The sequence below is a fragment of the Trichechus manatus genome, unplaced genomic scaffold, assembly GCF_000243295.1.
Source record: "Trichechus manatus latirostris isolate Lorelei unplaced genomic scaffold, TriManLat1.0 scaffold00007, whole genome shotgun sequence".
NCBI lineage: Eukaryota > Metazoa > Chordata > Mammalia > Sirenia > Trichechidae > Trichechus > Trichechus manatus.
This window is the reverse complement of record NW_004443943.1, coordinates 19,126,014-19,145,129: the sequence shown is the minus strand read 5'-3', so window position 1 is coordinate 19,145,129 and position 19,116 is coordinate 19,126,014. Positions and strand designations below refer to the sequence as shown.

The 19,116-nt window shown below is 38.6% G+C and overlaps 2 protein-coding genes across 7 annotated transcripts in view; both read left to right on the top strand.

The window, feature by feature from the left end:
- The window catches only part of CPEB3 (cytoplasmic polyadenylation element binding protein 3), a 221,316-nt gene that overhangs the window by 75,914 nt on the left and 126,286 nt on the right, over positions 1-19,116 (top strand). For 3 of the 6 annotated variants that reach the window (XM_004369929.2, XM_023740003.1, XM_023740006.1), the window contains one exon: positions 16,060-16,150. In XM_004369929.2, coding sequence (XP_004369986.1) covers positions 16,060-16,150 — 91 coding nt within the window. Of the gene's footprint in view, positions 1-16,059; positions 16,220-19,116 lie in introns of all 6 variants that reach the window. The other 3 variants (XM_023739998.1, XM_012557949.2, XM_012557941.2) reach the window with 1 other exon arrangement.
- Positions 159-2,196, top strand: LOC111822254 (olfactory receptor 6F1). The gene has a single exon (XM_023740014.1). The coding sequence runs from the start codon at positions 1,293-1,295 to the stop codon at positions 2,031-2,033; it is 741 nt and encodes a 246-aa protein (XP_023595782.1). The 5' UTR covers positions 159-1,292; the 3' UTR covers positions 2,034-2,196.

The window sequence follows — 19,116 nt, the reverse complement described above, 5'->3', positions numbered from 1 at the left end:
GCTGAAAGGAACACCTTAATGAGGTTCAGATGAGCATGGATGTGCATGAAAATCTTCGTGAACTGCAACCAAACCCGTTGCCCTCCAGTTGATTCTGACATAGTGACCGTATAGGACAGAGTAGAACTGCCCTAAGGGGTTTCCAAAGCTGTAAATCTTTACGGAAGCAGACCACCACATCTTTTTCCTGCGGAGCAGCTTCTGGGTTCAGACCGCTGACCTTTCAGTTCGCAGCTGAGTGCTTTAACCACTACACCACCAAGGCTCGTCTATGAGCTGCAAATTTCTCTATAAATAAAAGGTAATAGGAGGAAATTAGATTATTTGTAGCCTGAGTATGCTGGAGAGTGAATATTTGTAGGTCTAGCTCAACAGATAAGGGTAGTATTCCCTCCCAAACCCCCAAAGTTGAAAATCAGGGAATAGATTTAAGGCTGCAAAAAAAAAAAAAGTCTTTGAAGTAGGACCCTTTTGTGGTAGAATTTTATTTGGAAGTTGTGCACATTCACACACAAATTAACCTCATGCTGTCTTGGAGAAAGAGTTTGCTAAGCCACGTCCTTAGTGTAATAGTTTTCCAGGATTTGGTAACAAGGAAACAACTGGCTATTTCAAATAAGTGCTGCCTGTTTACAGATAGATTATAGCCTATACATCCTTCGAAGAACCTATTCTTGGGTCCTACTCCAAAACCATTAGATCAGAATTTCTTGAGGAAGTTGATCCTGGCTTCTGTACTCATTTAACAAGTCTCTGTACCTCTGGCCTCCCTTTTCTGGATGCATTTTCTTTTTTGTTTTTTGAACAAAGAAAAAATTACATGTTTTTATTCAAGGACAATGCACAAAATTGACTTAGAAAATAGTGAGTCCTGATGAAAAAGGGTCAGTCCTGTGGGTTTAGATGTAATCTATGGCTGAAGCAAATAGATGGTAATGCCTAGAATAGGCTGATGGAGGCAGATAGGCTGGGTTTGAATCTTGTATCTTAAATTTGCATTCTTTGCAAAAATAGATAAAATTATTTACATATTAGTTCCCTAAACTGATACTTGGTGGTAACAAATGACTCACTGCTGCATTAAATTGACTAATATTTTAACCAGGTACTGCTCCAGGTACAGAAGAGGCATTCATAAGTGTAAGAAAATGTCTGAACAGCTACATTCAGTTGACACTCTTTCATGAATCCATTTACTTTTATTTTTTGAGGAGTGTGTAATTTGTTTCAAAGTCTTTCAGTCTTGGGTCTCTGTTTCCTGCTTTATTTCAGTACCACAATGGGCACAGACAATGGAAATGTCTCCCAGGAATTTCTCCTGTTGGGCTTTCCAGGCTCCCAGGCCCTTCAGCTCTCTCTTCATGCTTTTTCTGGTGATGTACATCCTCACAGTCAGTGGTAACGTTGCTATCTTGGTGTTGGTGAGTACTTCTCACCAGCTCCACACCCCCATGTGCTTCTTCCTGAGTAACCTCTCTTTCCTGGAGATTTGGTATACCACAGCTGCAGTCCCCAAGGCCCTGGCCATCCTCCTTGGGAGAAGCCAGACCATATCATTCACTGGCCGCCTTTTGCAGATGTACCTTGTTTTCTCGTTAGGCTGCATGGAATACTTCATCCTGGCAGCCATGGCTTATGACCGATATCTTGCCATCTACTATCCTCTACACTATGGAGCCATCATGAGCAGCCTGCTTTCAGCACAGCTGGCCCTGGGCTCCTGGGTCTGTGGCTTCCTGGCCATTGCAGTGCCCACAGCCTTCCTCAGTGGGCTCTCTTTCTGTGGCCCACATGCCATCAATCACTTCTTCTGTGACATCGCCCTCTGGATTGCCCTGGCCTGTACCAGCACACAGGCAGTGGAGTTCGTGGCCTTTGTGATCGCTTTTGTGGTCGTTCTAAGTTCCTGCCTCATCACCCTGGTCTCCTACATCTTCATCATTAGCACCATCCTCAGGATCCCCTCAGCCAGCGGCCGGAGTAAAGCCTTCTCCACATGCTCCTCTCATCTAACTGGTGTTCATCTGGTATGAATCCACCATCTTCCTTCATGTCCGCACCTCAATCAAGGACACCTTAGATCTGACCAAGGCTGCCCACGTCCTGAACACTGTGGTGATTCCAGTTCTAAACCCCTTTATCTATACGCTACATAACAAGGAAGTAAGAGAAACGCTGCTAAAGAAATGGAAGACAAAATAAATTGTCTCTAACATAACAAATTTCCTGTAAGTTTTGTACACAGATATAGAGGCTCCAAGTAAGAATATGAGAACACAAAGCAAATTGTCCATGAAACCAAACCCACTGTCATAGAGATGACTATGACTCATTGGGGACCCTATGTGCAGGGAAGGGAGAAAAAACAAAACAAACTTTCCTTGAAGACAAATAGCATTTACGTTTCCATAGGTGAGCCATGAACTCTTAGGACCACAAAAGCAATGTTTAGTATCACTCTCAATAAGTTATCTTCAACACATTTTCCCACATCTGCTCTTCATCTCACAGCTGCTTCACAGGTGGAAGATGCGGCAGTTGGCTTCCATAAAGATTACAGCCTTAAAAACCCTATGGGGCAGTTCTGCTCTACCCTATATGGTCTCTATGAGTCAGAATCAACTCAACAGCAATGGGTTTGTTTTTTGTTTTGTTTTGTTTAGGGATGCAACATCACTTGAATAAGAGAAGCTACAAAAGAGCTCAAGTCTTTTCCCTCCTCCTCTTGTAAGATCACAGAGTTTGCTTTCCAGCACGTATAGCGGTTGTAGGGGCTGAAAAGTCCCAAGTCCGTGGGTCAGACTGGAGGCTTCTCTTGACTCATATAGCTGCAGGGGCTGGCGAACCCAGGATCGGCAGATCAGACATCAGCCCTTTGGCTCACAAGCTGGCTCCGTGCGCCATCCTTGCCTCTTCCTGAGGGGCTGCAGAGCTCCAGCAACTTGTGACACACGCTCTCCCACTCCCCACCCCTACGCACCCACACTCGGCCCCCGCCCCTGCCTCCCGCGGACACAGCCTCGGTTCGGAGAAACACCAGCCCGCACCGGCTGGCCCTCCAAGCGCCACCCGTCCGCTGCCAGTGCCGCCTTCCCTTCTGCTTCTTTTGATTTCTTCCCTATGTCTCACCACCTCCCCCTCCTCCCGCTCAAATACCTCGCTCCGTGCGCCATCCTTTTTTCTGGATGCATTTTCGACCCCTTCCTTGTTTATGCTCCTATAATTCCCAGCACATAGCTCTGTCATTGCATTTACCTCATTATATAATAATTATCTGTAACCAGACCACTGGTTTCTTATCTTTAATGCCTGGCATATTACAAATTCTCAATAAACATGTGGAATAAATGAAGAAAGAATAAAACTGCTTTCAGCACACTTGGTAAAATTTTGTTAGCACTAACATTTAAAAATAATAAAGCTGTTCTTTTTAAAAATATTCTGCGATGTAGACGTTTCAGAAATTCTGACTGATCTGTCCTTAATCCAAATTACAAGTAATTCCTGATTTACGATGGGGTTCTGTTCTGACGACTCCGTTGTAAATCGATTCTGATATAAGTCAAACACCTCATTTTTTTTTTTTTTTAGTTTTCATTATTATTTCCTTTTATTATCAGTATCTTTATAAATCTGATCTTTATTTGTCTTTCAGGGTTGGAGCCATTATATGTAAACTTACAGATATATTTTAATATGTATATACTTATGTATTATTAATGATAAGATGTAAAACAAAAATCAGAAACAAATAGACGGTAAGTGCAGTTCGTTGTAACTCGAATATGTAGTAAGTTGGGGACTACCTGTATTACATTTTACTTTATGATCTCTAAGTACGTTTAGGAGAAACAAATAGAATGATACAGGCTTTATTTTAAAGTGGCTTTTTTTTTAACTTTGCAAATACCAAGTATTTTATTACATTTAGATGCGTTGTAAAGTTATATGATCATCTTAAATGTGGTAACATTTAAATAGAAGATTAGATTAAGGACTTGTAAATGTTCTCTTCTTCCTGGCGTGCTTACATACCAATTAACACATATGGTTAGCCTTCTTCAAAGATACCTGATTTGTATTAAGAACTGTAATATCTACCTCATAGGACAGTTATAAAGATTAGATGAAATAATCCAAATGAAATATTCAGCACAGGTTGTGGCACGTATTAATCACATATTAATATGGTAGCTGTGATGTAATCAGTTCTGCAAGGCTTGTTATAAAAAACAATATATATGTCTATTTCCTTCTCCCCAGAGACAGATTGGTAGCTATTACAAACCAGTGTTATCTTATGTCAGGGATGGATTGGCATAAAGAGGGTTGGGGAGTAAACCTGTACAAATTCAAAAATTATAAAGCTTTAAAAATGGTTAAGACATTTTTGGCTCTTGCCCATACTATTCAATTATACTTCTTTTGGTTACTTAATCTATTTTTATTATTGGCCTGACTTAAGGTATATGTTCTGTGTTCTTCTGGAATCAGAATTATACAATAAATGTGATGCAGGATTTTTTTGTTTGTTGTTTTGTTTGCTTTTTTAACCCTTCTTTCACTAGGAGAGAGAGATTTGGAAACTGAGAAATAGAAACTGTGTTTCTGTACATCAACTTGGAGCTAATTTCATCAATTAAGAGTGAATTTCTTTGGTACTTACCAGGTTCCCTGCATAAAAATACACACGCATGCACATTGGTGACCTCTCCAGTGGTGGCCAGGGAGTGACAGTGAAACGCTGTAGTCCATAGCTGTGTGTGCACTGGGCTGAGCATCATCTGTTGGTTTCTGAAAAGGGGACCCCTAGACAGCTCCTGACCCAAATTGGCACAGTTGTTGCTTTATTGCCTTCATTGCCATTGGACTATTTGCATAAAAACAGCTAGTTTTGCTGTTGACTTCTTAAATACAAAGGTCATAGAGGATAACAGGGGGCCACAGCAGAAGCGTTCACGTCGCGGCCCCTGTCAGATTCTGGTGAATCTGCGAATTCTGCTACGTATCTCCTCACCTAACCACTCAAGTCAAATATTGATTGAAATGAACAGCAGCAGGGCAGAGTTGTGGTGTTTATGGAGATAGGCATCTTTCATGGCCCAGTGACGCTTCTAGGTAGATACTGGAGCACATCATTCTTAAAATGTGCCCTGGTTATGAATGGGATGAGCTGGGTCTTCGAAGGACAGAGTACATCGCTGTAAGATAGCGATCTCTGGGATAAAAAATTCATTGGAAGCAATGAGAGACATGAGAAGATGCTGTTTGTAGGCAATATGGCTAATAACTGCTTATAGGTCCCTGGAGGAGCATTGAAGACATCCTTAGAAATGTAAATGACACGTGATTGTGACCAGGGATGGCATTAGTTATTTGAGTGGCAGCAGGGTTGCCTTTTGAGCTATACTGTGTCTGGTTTAGGTTTAATTACCTCTGTCCTTTAGTGGTTCCTGAATGGAAGAGCTAGAGTCAAGACTTTGCCTACCTTGAATCAAAAGGTTTAAGCAAGTTATTAGGTCTTATTCTATACCTAAAGTAGGTAGCAGCATAGTCCCCGTTAAAACCTTAGAAATTGTTTTATTTTTTAATAACAGCTTTATTGAGATATAATTCACATACCATAAAGTATACCCTTTTAAAGTATACCAGAACCAAACCTACTGCGGTCAAGTTGGTATTCCGACCCATAGAGACCCTACAGGACAGAGTAGAACTACCCCATAGGGTTTGCAAGGCCGTAATCTTGTTGGAAGCAGACAGAAGCCCACTGCCACATCTTTTTCCTGAGGAGTGGCTGGTGGATTTGAACTGCCAACCTTTTGGTTAGCAGCCAAGTACTTAACCACTGTGCCACCAGGGCTCCTTTTTAAAGTATACAATGCAGTGGTTTTTAGTGTATTTACAAAGTTGTGCATCAGTCACCACTAATTCTAGAATGTTTTCATCACCTCAAAAGAAACCACATACCCATTAGCAGTCACTCCCTGTTTCTTCTTCCCCCCAGCCCCTAGCCCTAGGCAACCATGAGTCTACCTTCTGTCTGTATGGATTTGCCTATTCTGGACATCATTTCATATAAATGAAATCATGTAATATGTGGTCCTTTGTAACTGGCTTCTTTCACTTAGAATAATTGTTTCAAGAGTCATCCATGTTCTAGTATATATTAGTACTTCATTTCTTTTTATTGCTGAATAATATTCCATTATATGGATGTACACACTTTGTTTATCCATTCACTAGTAGATGGACATATGAGTATTTTCTAGTTTTTTGAAATTATGAATCAAGTTGTTTCATGAAGTTATTGTAAACATTTATGTGCAAGTTCTTGTGGGGATATGTGTTTTAATTTATTTTGGGTAAATCTTTAGGAGTGAAATTGCTAGGTCATATGGTAAGTGTATGTTTAACTTTAAAAGAAAGCGCCAAACTATTTTTCCAAAGTATACCATTTTGCGTTCCCACCAGCAATTTTCAAGAGTGCTGGTTATTCCTCATCCTAGTCATCATGTGGAATTGTCAGGGGTTTTTGTTTTTGTTTTTTTAAGCCATTCTAATAGGTGTGTAGTTCTTTGATAGTTTTTAAATGAAAATCTTGCACTATGAAACAATCAGAAGGACAATTTAAATGTGCAGCAAACATTTACTGAATGCCTGTTACATGCCAGGCCCTTTGCTTGGTGATGAGAATAGACGGAAATAAGACGCACTTCAGCTCCCTTGGAACTTAACTGCTTATTGGAGTTGATAGACATATAAAGAAGTAGTTATAATGTACAAAGTTAGTACCAATTACCTGGAGTCAGAATACTGGAGTGGGGAAGGAGTGCCCACTACACCTGGAAGTGGTTAGTATTGTGAAAGGATTTTGACCTTTGTGATCAGTAAAAAGAAAAAGAATATGAGGAGCTACATGTACCTTTGCATAATGTTCTAAGATAGGTTTTGGAGAGTGTAGGAACGATCACGTTCCTCCTAATTATTACCAGCTTTATTTCCACTTATGCAATGAATGCCTAATAAGCTGCTTGGGATAATATCTGCTGGTTAACAACCCAGTGATTTAGGGTGATACCAGCTAATAACTTTCAAAATACACTTATGCACGATAACCAAGGAAAAGGGCAACTTTAATTTTTGCAGCACTTTGAAGCCTGCTCTCTTGATCACTGTAGTAGTCACTTTCTTTTCCTTTCTGTATCCTTCTAGGTCTGTCTTATTTCTACCTTTTACCTAATACACTGCTAAAGTGTATTTAAAAAAAAAAAAAAAGCCAAACCTGTTACCGACGAGTCGATCCCAACTCATAGAGACCCTCTAGGATGGAGTAGAACTGCCGCATAGGGTTTCCAAGTAGTGGCTGGTGGATTTGAACTGCCAACCTTTTGGTTAAGCCACTTCACCACCAGGTCTCCCTAAAGTGTATAATCTCTCCTTTTTATAAGTTCATGTGTACTTAGCTATGAACCATTTTCAACAGTTAACACTGACAGCAGTAGACATTTGTACTTTTTTGTACAGTTGACCCCTCCAGCCTTCACCCTGCTGGATCCAGGGTCATTTAAGGTAAATAAGGTGATTCCAGGAGCCATGTCTTCCTGTATCTGATATACTGGGCCTCTTTCTGACCTACCTGGCAAACCAAGGAGAAGAGCTGTAAAGGGAAATTGGGGATTGGGAGCGCAGGAAGAGACTAGGTGAAAATTGCTAGGTTGTACTTCAAGTTGAGTCATGCTCATCTAATTTCTGAGCATCCCTCAGAGCAGATGAAACCATCTTAGTTTTTAAACCTCTCTAGAACCTTAGTTAGCTCAGTTTGCTGTTATGCCGTTGAAAAATACAATCTGATAAAACAGTTAAATTGGAAATAGTCATCCTCTTGTTGTTGTTGTTGTTAGGTGCCGTAGAGTTGGTTCTGACTGCCCATGGGGTTTCCAAGGCGTGGCTGGTAAATTTGAACTGCCTATGTTATGGTTGTTAGCAGCTGAGCTCTTAACCGCTACACCATCCATCAGTCATCCTCTATTAAAAAAATATGGGAAACTCATTGTAATTTTTCTTTGTATATCCTAATCTCATTCTAGGCTATGTTAAGAATTCTTTGTGTGTGTGTGTTGTTTTGTTTATTATTTATACTTTATTTACACCATTTTCTCTGGCACAATAGTGCCGTAACATTTCATCTCTCTTTTTTTTTTTTTAAATTGTGCTTTAGGTGAAAGTTTACAGAGCAAATTAGTTTCTCATTAAACAGTTAACACATAAATTGTTTTGTGACATTGGTTGCCAACCCCGCGACATGCCAACACTCCCCCCCTTCTCCACCTGAAGTTCGCTGTTTCAAATCGTCCAGGTTTCCTGTCCCTTCCTGCCTTCTCGTCTTTGCTTTTGGGTTATACATTAGTCTCGTATACATTATTGAACTACAAAGCATGTTCCTCACGTGTGTGATTGTTTGCCCTATAAAAAAAACCAAACCCAAACCCGCTGCTTTCAATTCTGACTTATAGCAACCCTGTAGGACAGAGTAGAACTACCCCATAAAGTTTCGAAGGAGCAGCTGGTGGATTTGAACTGCTGACCTGTCTAATCTTTGGCTGAAGGGTGAACTTCAGTACTGAGTTAAAAGGATGTCCGGGGGCTATACTTTTGGGGTTTCTCCAGTCTGTCAGACCAGCAAGTCGGACCTTGTGAAATTGAATTTTGTTCTACATTTTTCTCCAGCTCTATCCGGGACCCTCTATTGTGATCCCTGTCAGAGCAGTTGGTGATGGTAGCCAGGCACCATCCAGTTGTTCTGGGCTCAGTCTGGCGGAGGTTGTGGTAGTTGTGGTCCCATGTTGAGAATTCTTGAGAGTTCATTGCATGGAAGATTGGGTTTAACAACCATTTTAAAGAATATTAAAATTCAGTGCAGGTGCTGATCAGTTATTTTTTTTCTGAGGTCAGAGAAGGGAAAAATTTCAACTTCATAAGGACTTTAGATTAGATATAAAGAGCATTTGCTTGCCATTGAGAGACTGAAGGAGAGTATAGAATCGAGTTTTCCAGAGGGCTACAAATGGCTTCGTTTGGGGTGGTTAAAATTTACTATTGAGTGAAAGACTTGATACTTACTGAAGAAGGGATGAAAAATCTTCATCTGAAAAGTTTATTTTTTCTTTACCCTCAGGTTAGTGACATAGGCTTTCCTTTTTTGGGGGAGAGGTTCTAATCTTAAGGCAAATGAATGTTAAGCTGATCGATACTACAGTAAAGTTCAGTTTGATATAGGAACCTCATACAAATAACAGCAGTGATTGGTTTAGAAGAACGAATTTCTAGACTTCTACCTTGTGATACGTAGAAACTGCCTTGTTTGTTGCCTCCATCTAATATTATTAAATGAATTAAATGTCAGTCCTAACTGTGCTTTGAAGGAGCCATGGTGGTGCAGTGGTTAAGCACTCAGCTACTAACAGAAAGGTCAGCAGTTTGAACCCACCAGCCGCTCTGCAGGAGAAAAATGTGACAGTCTGCTTCCGTAAAGATTTACAGCCTTGGAAACCCTGTGGGGCAGTTCTGCCCTGTCCTGTAGGGTCACTGTCAGTCAGAATCCACTCAGTGGCAGTGGGTTTGGCTTTGGTTTAGATTTGTGCTTTATGGTATTGTTAAGTTGATTGTGTACATGAAATCACTTCATGTTGAGCTTTGGAATGTACTCCTGCCTCTTTGTTTTTTCCTTGGGGCTGGCAAGTTTCATAGATTCTAGTGTTCATTATTAGTGGTGTCCTTCACAGAAACTGGGGGTCAGGAAACCATTGTGCCAAAGTAGACCAAGCATAGAAGAAATGATAAAGGGCCAGAACAGAAATTTTGAGAAAATTAGGCAATGGGAAAGAAATCTCAAAATCAGAAAGTATTTTATAGAACGTCCACTGGGATGATTTCTTGATTCTTTTAATATAGTAACTATGCATTTACTTTATAAAGTAGACAGGAGGGGTGTGTGGATGGGAGGGCAAGAACATATGTATTAAAAGGGACTTATCTGAGAAGCACAGTATTAGTCAAAGAAGCCAAGTTGCAGAGCAGTATACACACTTTTACATTTACAAGGAAATATAAAATAGTATATATTTTCTATGGGTGCGTGTATATATATATCTATCTATCTATATATAGATAGATATATAGAGTGGTTTTAAGCGTTCAGCAGTTTGAATCCACCAAGCTACTACTCGGAAACCCTGTGGGGCAATTCTATTCTGTCCTGCAGGGTCGTTATGAGTCAGAATCGACTCAACGGCAATGCTCTTATATATATTTTAAAGGTCTTAAAGAATACATGCCAAATTTTTATGGTGGTTCTGAAGCAGATGCAAGAAGGCAGGATTGGCGATGTTAGTCAGAGATGCTAATATTTTAATTTGTGTGTGTGTGAGAAAAAGTTTCATCTATTAGTTATATAATTAAATATCCATTTTAAAATAGGTAAGGCATACTCATTACCCTCAAGCAGTGTTTATAGTGTAGACAGGGAGCTGAGATATTTTCAAGTAATGTATGCTAAGACGGAAATAAGAGCGTTAGAGCAGAAATTCAGAAATCACTAGTTCCATGGCCTAGTCCTCTTTTATGCTTTGGATGCATTTAATTTTGAAATGTCTTATCCATTTATATGTTAAAGTCATATGATAAAATAGAAAAACCTTCCCTCAGGAATTCCTTCTCTTGTTTTTCTATATTATTTTATGACCCTATCTATCTTTTCCTAGCCGTTTCAAACATTTATCTGCCTGGCCCCAGTCTGATTTTTGACTCTGTGTCCCTTTCTTCCTCCATTGCTTATGGGACACTTTGCAGCTGACCAGTGTGGAAGCCTGATACCATTAAGGGCATGAACTTCAGAGTCACCGACCTGGCTTCACATCCTGAGTTCTGATCAGCTGTGTGACTTTGAGCAGTTACATAACCTTTGTGAGCCTTAGTTTTTTCCTCTGTGAAATGGAGATAATGCCTGTCCTGCAGGGTTGTGGTAAAGATTGATATCATGGCTGTAAAACATTTAACTTAGCCAAGTGCCTAGCACATTTTTTCTCAGATGCTGTTGACTCCTTGCAGCTTCCCACTTTGTGTCTCTATAGAGGAGAGGAGATGTCTAAGCCAGAGAGGGCAGAAAAGGGTACTGGATTTCTCTCTCAAGAAAAAGGCAGGTGAATGGGATAGGTCTGGTAGAGGCACACCTGGGGATGTGCTAGAGGGTAGATCAGTCTGCTTTGTTTGGTTAACTAGTTATCTGTTGAACAAATGTAGTTGACCAAGGTAAGTGAAGGTCAGGTTGCTTGTGTGGCAGGGTGGGGTCAAATAGTTCTATCTAGGATGGTGTTAGGATTAGGTTAAAAGGATTAGGTTGTGAAAAGGATTTAAAGAGGGAGGGAGTAAGAGGAAGTCAGAGAGGCAGTATAGCAAAAGTCTTTAAGAGCACAATCTTTGGATTCTACTGGGTTTGAGGCCTGGCTCTGCTACTTACTAGCCCTGTAACCTTGGGCCACTTAGTCTCTTCAGGACTTAATTATTTAATTTATAAGATGGGGATAAAATTTACCTACCTTATAGAATTGTGAGGTAATGCAGATAGCATGCTTAGAATAGTGCCAGCTTATATTAAGTACTTAATAAATGTATTCATATTAAGTCAAGCTGGGGGAAGAAAGAGATCAGGGCTAAGGAACTGTACAGTGGGGGTGGGATGCCTCTATGTATGACTGACTGATAGCAACTGTCATTGGTTATCTTTAGAGAAAAAGAGTCAATAATAGGATACATTATTTACAAATGTTCCAGTACTTCCTGGCATGTTTGCTTGTTAAAAAAAAGAAAAAAGTTTTCCTTATTTTCTATATATCGAGGAACAAAGCTTATAAAAAAGATTTAAAAGGTTTGTTGCCACTTCTCACTTTTGTTGTTAAATGATTAGTGGCCTAGTTTTCTCTATGCATAATTTCTGTTGATGGATTTCATAGCAAATTTTTCAGTTTTTATATTCTCTTTGTTCTGTTCTTTGAAGGATTCCTGATTAATCAGTTATTTCAGCAATGTTTACTACTTTGTAAAACAAAAGTAATTAGTAATATGGGGCAAGTATTAACTGATGAAGCATAAAGTTAATTTTAATGGGAAAATAAGTCTCTCAGAGGACTAAAGTTTGTGCAAATTCTGTCATGCCTTTCACATGTCATATGTTTTTGCCTACTGATCATTAGTGAATCCTGTTATGTTAGCATCCAGGAACCTCTAGGTTTTAATATATGTTCCAGAACTCTGAGGTGGCATCGCAGAAGTCTTTTGTGTTCTCCCTAATATTACAGTAGCTACCACCGTACAGATGCCTTTTTTGTACATTCTGTCATTTAAGTACTGAAAACAAACATAATGTGGTTGTATTAGAAGACTTAGAAACTTGTTCAAAGTGACACTCTAGTTAGGGGCAGAGCCAAAGTTTGAAAATCAGATGTCTAATTTCAAAGTTTGTGCTTTAGGTTTCTGCTCCTGGGAATGTCAGGTATTTACAGGAAATGGCAGCTAGCTAGGTTTTGGTTTGCTGATGTGGGGCTTAGCATAAGTGACTCCATCTTGGGCCTAGTATAGTCAGGTTAACACCATCAAATGCCTCTCTAACCCACAATCAATTGGAGGACTGCAAAGCTGACCCTTAGCAGAGTAGCCAAGCTTGTTTATTTCTTGCTGTTTTATCCTCCTCATTTTACTGCCCCATTTTATAGAACAGAATCACAGGCAGAAAGGCTTGAACATGAAGAATCATCCATTCAAAAAAAAAAACCAAACCCGTTGCTGTCCAGTTGATTCCGACTCATAGTGACCCAAAGGACAGAGTAGATCTGCCCCATAGGGTTTCCAAGGAGCACCTGGTGGATTCAAACTGCTGACCTTTTGGTTAGTAGCCGTAGCTCTTAATCACTATGCCATGAAGGTTTCCTCATCCAGTCTAGTGGCTCTAAGATCTAGCCAGTCATAAGAATCAACTGAGACACTTTTTTTTTTTTTTTTTATATTATGGTCAAGTGGATTTGAATTAGAGCCCAGAGATGTGTTTTAACCAGCTCTGCATATGATTTTGACATTCTGACAGATTTAGGAGCCACTTTAATTTAGATACATGAATCCCCCTCTCACAATGCCCGTCTGAATTTCCTGACAGGTAGTCATCTAATCTCTGATATCCTCTTGTGACAGGCATTCACTAGTATTTTTTCAGGACTATCGTTTCATTAATAGTTAGATGCAATGCTATGCTTCCATAGAAGCTTTTATTTACTATCACATATGGATTGGATCAACTTCTTTGGATAGATTTTTATACTCCTTAGGTATTGGCTTTGAGGTCAGATCTGGGTTTTCATCTTCTCTGAGCTCACCTTCCTCATGTGTCAAATAGGCATGTTATGTTATCTACCTTGAAGAAATTTTTTTTTAATTTATTTTTTTAATTGTACTTCAGGTGAAGGCTTACAGAGCAAATAGTTTCTCATGAAACAGTAGTACACATGTTGTTTTATAACATTGGTTAACAACCCCACAACATATCAACCCTCTAATTGAAGAAATATTTTAAGAATTAAATGAAACAAAGTAAATCTTCCAGCCTGGAAAGATTTTTGAATGCCTTCAAACAACCATTTCTTACAGTTTCCTCACCTAATCAGCCTGTTCTGAAACAGTTCCAGGTTTGCAGGGCTTTAGTTAGAAGTGTGATTATGATAGGAGGCTCCTAGACACTCATTCTGGGATTGTCAGTATAAGAAATAGGTTGTCATTTAGCCTCCTCATCAGCACACTTCTTTACCTCTGGCTTTTTCTTTGGACAAAGAATGTGATACCTCTTATGGGGACAGATAAGCCTGCATTTCTGGAAATTCAGCTTTACTCTTTAAGTAATTGGAGTTTCCACTGATAACTTGAACCCAAAGCAAAGCAAATGATCTGCAGGAAGACCTCAAAGGTAAAAGAAAAGACTTTCTTGAATTATATAGAAGCTTAAATGGAGAACCAGAGAAAATATTCCATGTCTCTTTCCTGGATAAGAAAGAAAGGTGACTGATGAATATTAAAAAGAAAAAAAGAGGGGGGGGAGAGGAGGGAGAAGTGGAGGTAGAAGGGGGCACAGCAATAAACTAAAATGTTGAGTACTTGCTCTTTGGCAAACACAATGTGAATAAATACCTAAGTAATCTCAATCAAATTCTCACAGGTAAGATCCCCATTTTACCAGTGAGAACACTGAGGACAAAAATAACTACGACAAGCTTCATAGCTAGTCAAAAGGCAGGTCCAGAACCTGGGGCTCTATATAGCATGTCATTTAAAAAACAAAAAACAAATTATAATACACGCAGACACAAACACACATTTTCTTCAAGGAATAGATGTGACTTAGTTTCCATTGTACACGTGTATGTATTTTTCTGTCGAAACACCTGTCACACTCTTATTTTAATTGGTATGTCTCTCTCTACTAGTTACTTGCAAACAGGGGTTATATTATGTCATTCATCTCTGAATCACCAGGCCTAGTGGGAATTGGCCCTCAACTTGTCATTAAGGTTTGTAAAAATGGAATTTCTGTCTGTGGCATTTGAAAACATCTCTGCCCTTTACCCCTACTCGGCAAATCTCTGAGTTAAAAAAAAAAAGGTATAGAAGTGTAAGGGATATTAGAAATCATCTAGCTCAACCCTCCATTTTTATAGAGGAGGGAATTTCACACTGAGTAGAAAGATCGATCATGATGTACCCAAAGGGCCTCAACTGATGAGTACCATAGTTGTTCTAGCATCCTTGCCTCCTGTTAACCATTTCAGGGCTTACATACGTACACACTTCATTGATTCATTCATTCCATAACCCTCTGAGTTCCTCCTGTATGCTTAGTGCTGAGGAAATGCCACCTTCCTCTTTTCTCTTTCTGCCTCCCTGGATAAGATGTACAAGTAAGCTTTCCAGTAACCAGAAGAAAACAGCTTCCTGAGACTTTTAGACTTAACCTAGAAAATAGTTACTGTAGCTCAAGCTTTTACCTGTTGTATCCGTTTTTGCTCATCTAGGCAGTCATCCTATTATTCTGTTGTCCGTAGGAGAGGATAAGTGATTATTTGCAAGACTGAATAAACTGTTTAGGACCCTGAAAATAATCTGTCATTGCTGTATTTTGATTTGGTTTAGCTGTTTAGGTACAAGTTAGTCTTGATTGTTTTCCTTAAGCAAAAGCAGACTAGATCTGTTCTATAGTACTAAGTTAGGCCACAAGCTGTACTTCCATTTGGGCTCAAACTACTAAGAATAGTTTGTAGGTAATGATTTCCTGCAGGCTTGAGTAAAATGTCGTGGAACAATTATTTTTTTCCTTCACTTAGTTTGCCTTAGCTCTCTATTTTCGAAATGTATTTGAACCTAACATCATGAAAACACTACCTTGGGTTAAAGCTTTTTCATATGAGTGCTTTTCAAAAGGTGATTTTAGTACTTTGGACACATTTTTATTTTTAAAAAATATATCTAATGGATGAAACTTATTGGTCATAAATATTAAAGATACACAATCAAATGACATTGGAATTACAATCACCTTTTGATTTTTTCAGGAAAGTAATTTTGTTTGTAGACTGAGAATTCTTAATAATGGTTTTCCTCTGGGGGGAAAAAAATTCATTTGTACCACAGTGAGGGTAGAGGGTAGACGGCAGAGGGCAAAGCTAATTCACTTGTCTCTGTTCCTTTTGAATTTACCTTTTAGTTCGTTTGGAAGAAAGTCATTCTGAAGTAGTGGGACATATACATTATAGAATATTAGGGGAAAAGTTGCAATTTTATTAATTATGGAAACATTAAACTTAATGTTGCAAGTCATTATTATTAATAAAAAAATAACTGTTATTAGAAATATCTGTAACTTTCATTCATATCCTCAAACTATGGCAGGAAGCAGAGAATGTGGTGTTAATTTTATAAAGTAATTTTATGTATTATCTTATTGTTCTGTGTTTTTATTTTTAGGACCGGAGTAGGCCCTATGACACTTTTAACTTGCACTCGTTGGAGAACTCCTTAATGGATATGATAAGGACTGATCATGAGCCTCTGAAAGGTAAACACTACCCTCCCAGTGGCCCACCAATGAGTTTCGCTGATATAATGTGGAGGAATCATTTTGCAGGTTAGGAATATTCATATGTCCATTCCTTGCTTGGTGTTTTAAACAAAAATCAGCTTTTTAATAACTATGATTTTTTTGTTTGTTTTTGTTTTCTTTGCTTTTGTAAAGCATTGTGGAATGTATTTAAAGTTGATTTTTTTTCTTTAAATCTGTTTTCTGCTACCTAAGATAATTAAGGTTGATTGCTTTAATCAATAATGTCTGGCAGAAGCATGTGTTGGGTAGTTGAAGTCAAGGTTATAGCATGAGACCAGAAGCCAAGTTTTCTGGGCTTTGTGCATTTGGAATCCTCAGCTGAATCTGGATACTTCATTTAAGTATACTGCAAGGAAGTATGAGGCTTAGTAACCAGTCTCCAAAGACCACTTCAGAAAACTTCATACAAATGGATTCCATTCATAATCACTCTCCTAGCATAGGAAATACAACTATACAGACCTAAGAGCAGCCAGCGACCTTCTGTATTCCCTGAAGCTAAAACACAAGGAAAAGTTTTTTTTTTTTTGAAAACAAGTACTACACTTTATCAATGTTTTAGCCCTACCATTTTTTGAAATATTTTTTTATTTTTGTAAAAACTTTCCTTCTTTTTTTTTTTTTTTAATGACATAGAAGGAAACTTAGAAATAACCTCATCTCTTTATAGATAGGGAAACGGAAGTTTATTGAAGTCTCCTTGTTTGTTAGCAGTGGAGCTAAGACTAGAAGCTGGTCTCTAAACTCCCCATTCTCTGTACTTTCTACTTCACTCTCTCTTTTTTTTAATATATAATTTTATTTATTTTGTTGTTGAGAATATACACAGCAAAATGTACACCAATACAACAGTTTCTACATGTACCATTTAGTGACATGGATTAGATTGAGTTGTTCAACCATTCTCAGCTTCTTTCTCTGAGTTGTTCCTCCTCCATTAACATAAATTCACCACCTGATAAGGCTCCTATCTAATCTTTGGAGTTGCTGTTATCAATTTGATACCATATAGATCTTAAAAGAGTATAATGCTCAAAGCAGATACATTTTAACTAGTTAAGCTAAATTATTGTTTGGTTTTAAGAAGACTTCAAGGAGTATTTTTGGTTTAAGATTTAAAGATTATCTCAGGGCAGTCATTTCAGGCATTCATCCAACCTTTATGGCTCCAAAAAGTCTGGAGTCTATGAGAATTTGAAATTATGTTCTGCATTTTCCCCCTTTTGATCGGGATTCTTCTATGGAGTCTTTGATCAAAATATTCAGTAATGGTATCTGGGCACCATCCAGTTCTTCTCATCTCATGGCAGAGGAGGCAGTTGTTCATGGAGGCATTTAGCCACATATTCCATTTCCTACCAGGAAAAGGTTTTAAACTATATAAATGTTTTGTGTTAAATATAAGGCAGAAAGTCAGAGAGTCAGCCATATTAGGACTTCCTATTTTTAGAGCCCCTGTAAAGTCAGGAGACATGCTGATGTTGCAACCATAATTTCAGGTAGTTCTTTTTGTAGGCTTTAGGACTTTTTAGGGGCCCTATGATATTTTAAAATACTGCAATGGAAATTATCTATGGAAATATCCACTCTACTTGGGTTTAGGGTCTAAATATCTGAAAACTGAAGAGTTAGCCACACAGATGCCCATTTTATATGGACTTCTATGTCCTCAGGAGTTGTGAAGAATTTGATCCCTTCTGGTTCTCTCCAGGCCTTAATATAGGGTGTGACTGACTAGGAACGCCTGACATTCATTTCCTCAAGCTACACCAGAAGTCCATTTCATTATTTTCTTGTCATACTTCTGATTTTCTGTTACTTGCCTCAGTTTCCAGTGAAAATAAAGTAGTTCCCAACAGGCTATTGAGGAAATAAAAGATTTTGGGAAAATATGTATCTTAAGGCCTTCAGAAGTAGAAAAAATAATCTCTCGTTTATTCATTGTTATATTTAGTCACTGTTACTGTCTTTCTCCAGATAAAAGATTAGGGTACATGATAATTGAAAGCATATTTCACTTGGAAGTGAGAATGGTGTTGAAAACCCAATGATATTCACAGACTGTTTTGTGATTTTAGTATCTTCTAAGGCTTCATTTGTCTTCTTTCTCTACAAGGAATAGCTATAACCCATTGCTGTCGAGTCGATTTTGACTCTTAGGGACCCAATAGGACAGAGCAGAACTGTCCATAGCGTTTCCAAAGAGTGGCTGATGGATTTGAACTGCTTACCTTTTGGTTAACAGCCAAACTCTTAACCACTGTGCCACCAGGGCTCCATGAATAGCTATAAGCCTCTCCTAATTATTCTAACATATTCAGCCCCTTTTCTTTTTGCATACCTGTTTTATCTTGGCCTGTCATTCTTTTTGTTTCTAAAATGAAAGATTATGAAAGGATCTTATAGTCTGTAAAATTATTATTCTAAATTTTATGAATATTGTTTAAGCAGAAGCTGCTGTGCCTGGTTGAGAGTAGTAGTAGCAGTGTAAGGAGGGCCCTCACTATGGGGTAAATGTAATACTTTATTCCACTTATGATGGCCTTTTTTTATTGCACGTCCAACTACCTCTGCATAGATTTCTCTAGTACACTTGCAAATATGAGGGTTCATACAGCGCCTGCTGTGCTGTGCTTATAATATGTCCTAATAAGTTGGAAGACGCTTAACTTGTACGTTTTTACAGCCTCAATATGGTTGCAACTTTCCAGTTCATCATACCACTCACAGTAATTTCCTATGAAAGGGCTACTTCCCTGTGGTTAATTTCATCATCATGTCAGTGTATAGGTAGTCCCCAACTTACAATAGGGTTCCGTTCTGACTATCTGTCATAAGTCAGTTTTTTAAAAAATTTTTTTTATTGTTGTAATTAAATGAAGTTTACATTTCAAGTTAGTCTCCCATACAGAATTTTTTTT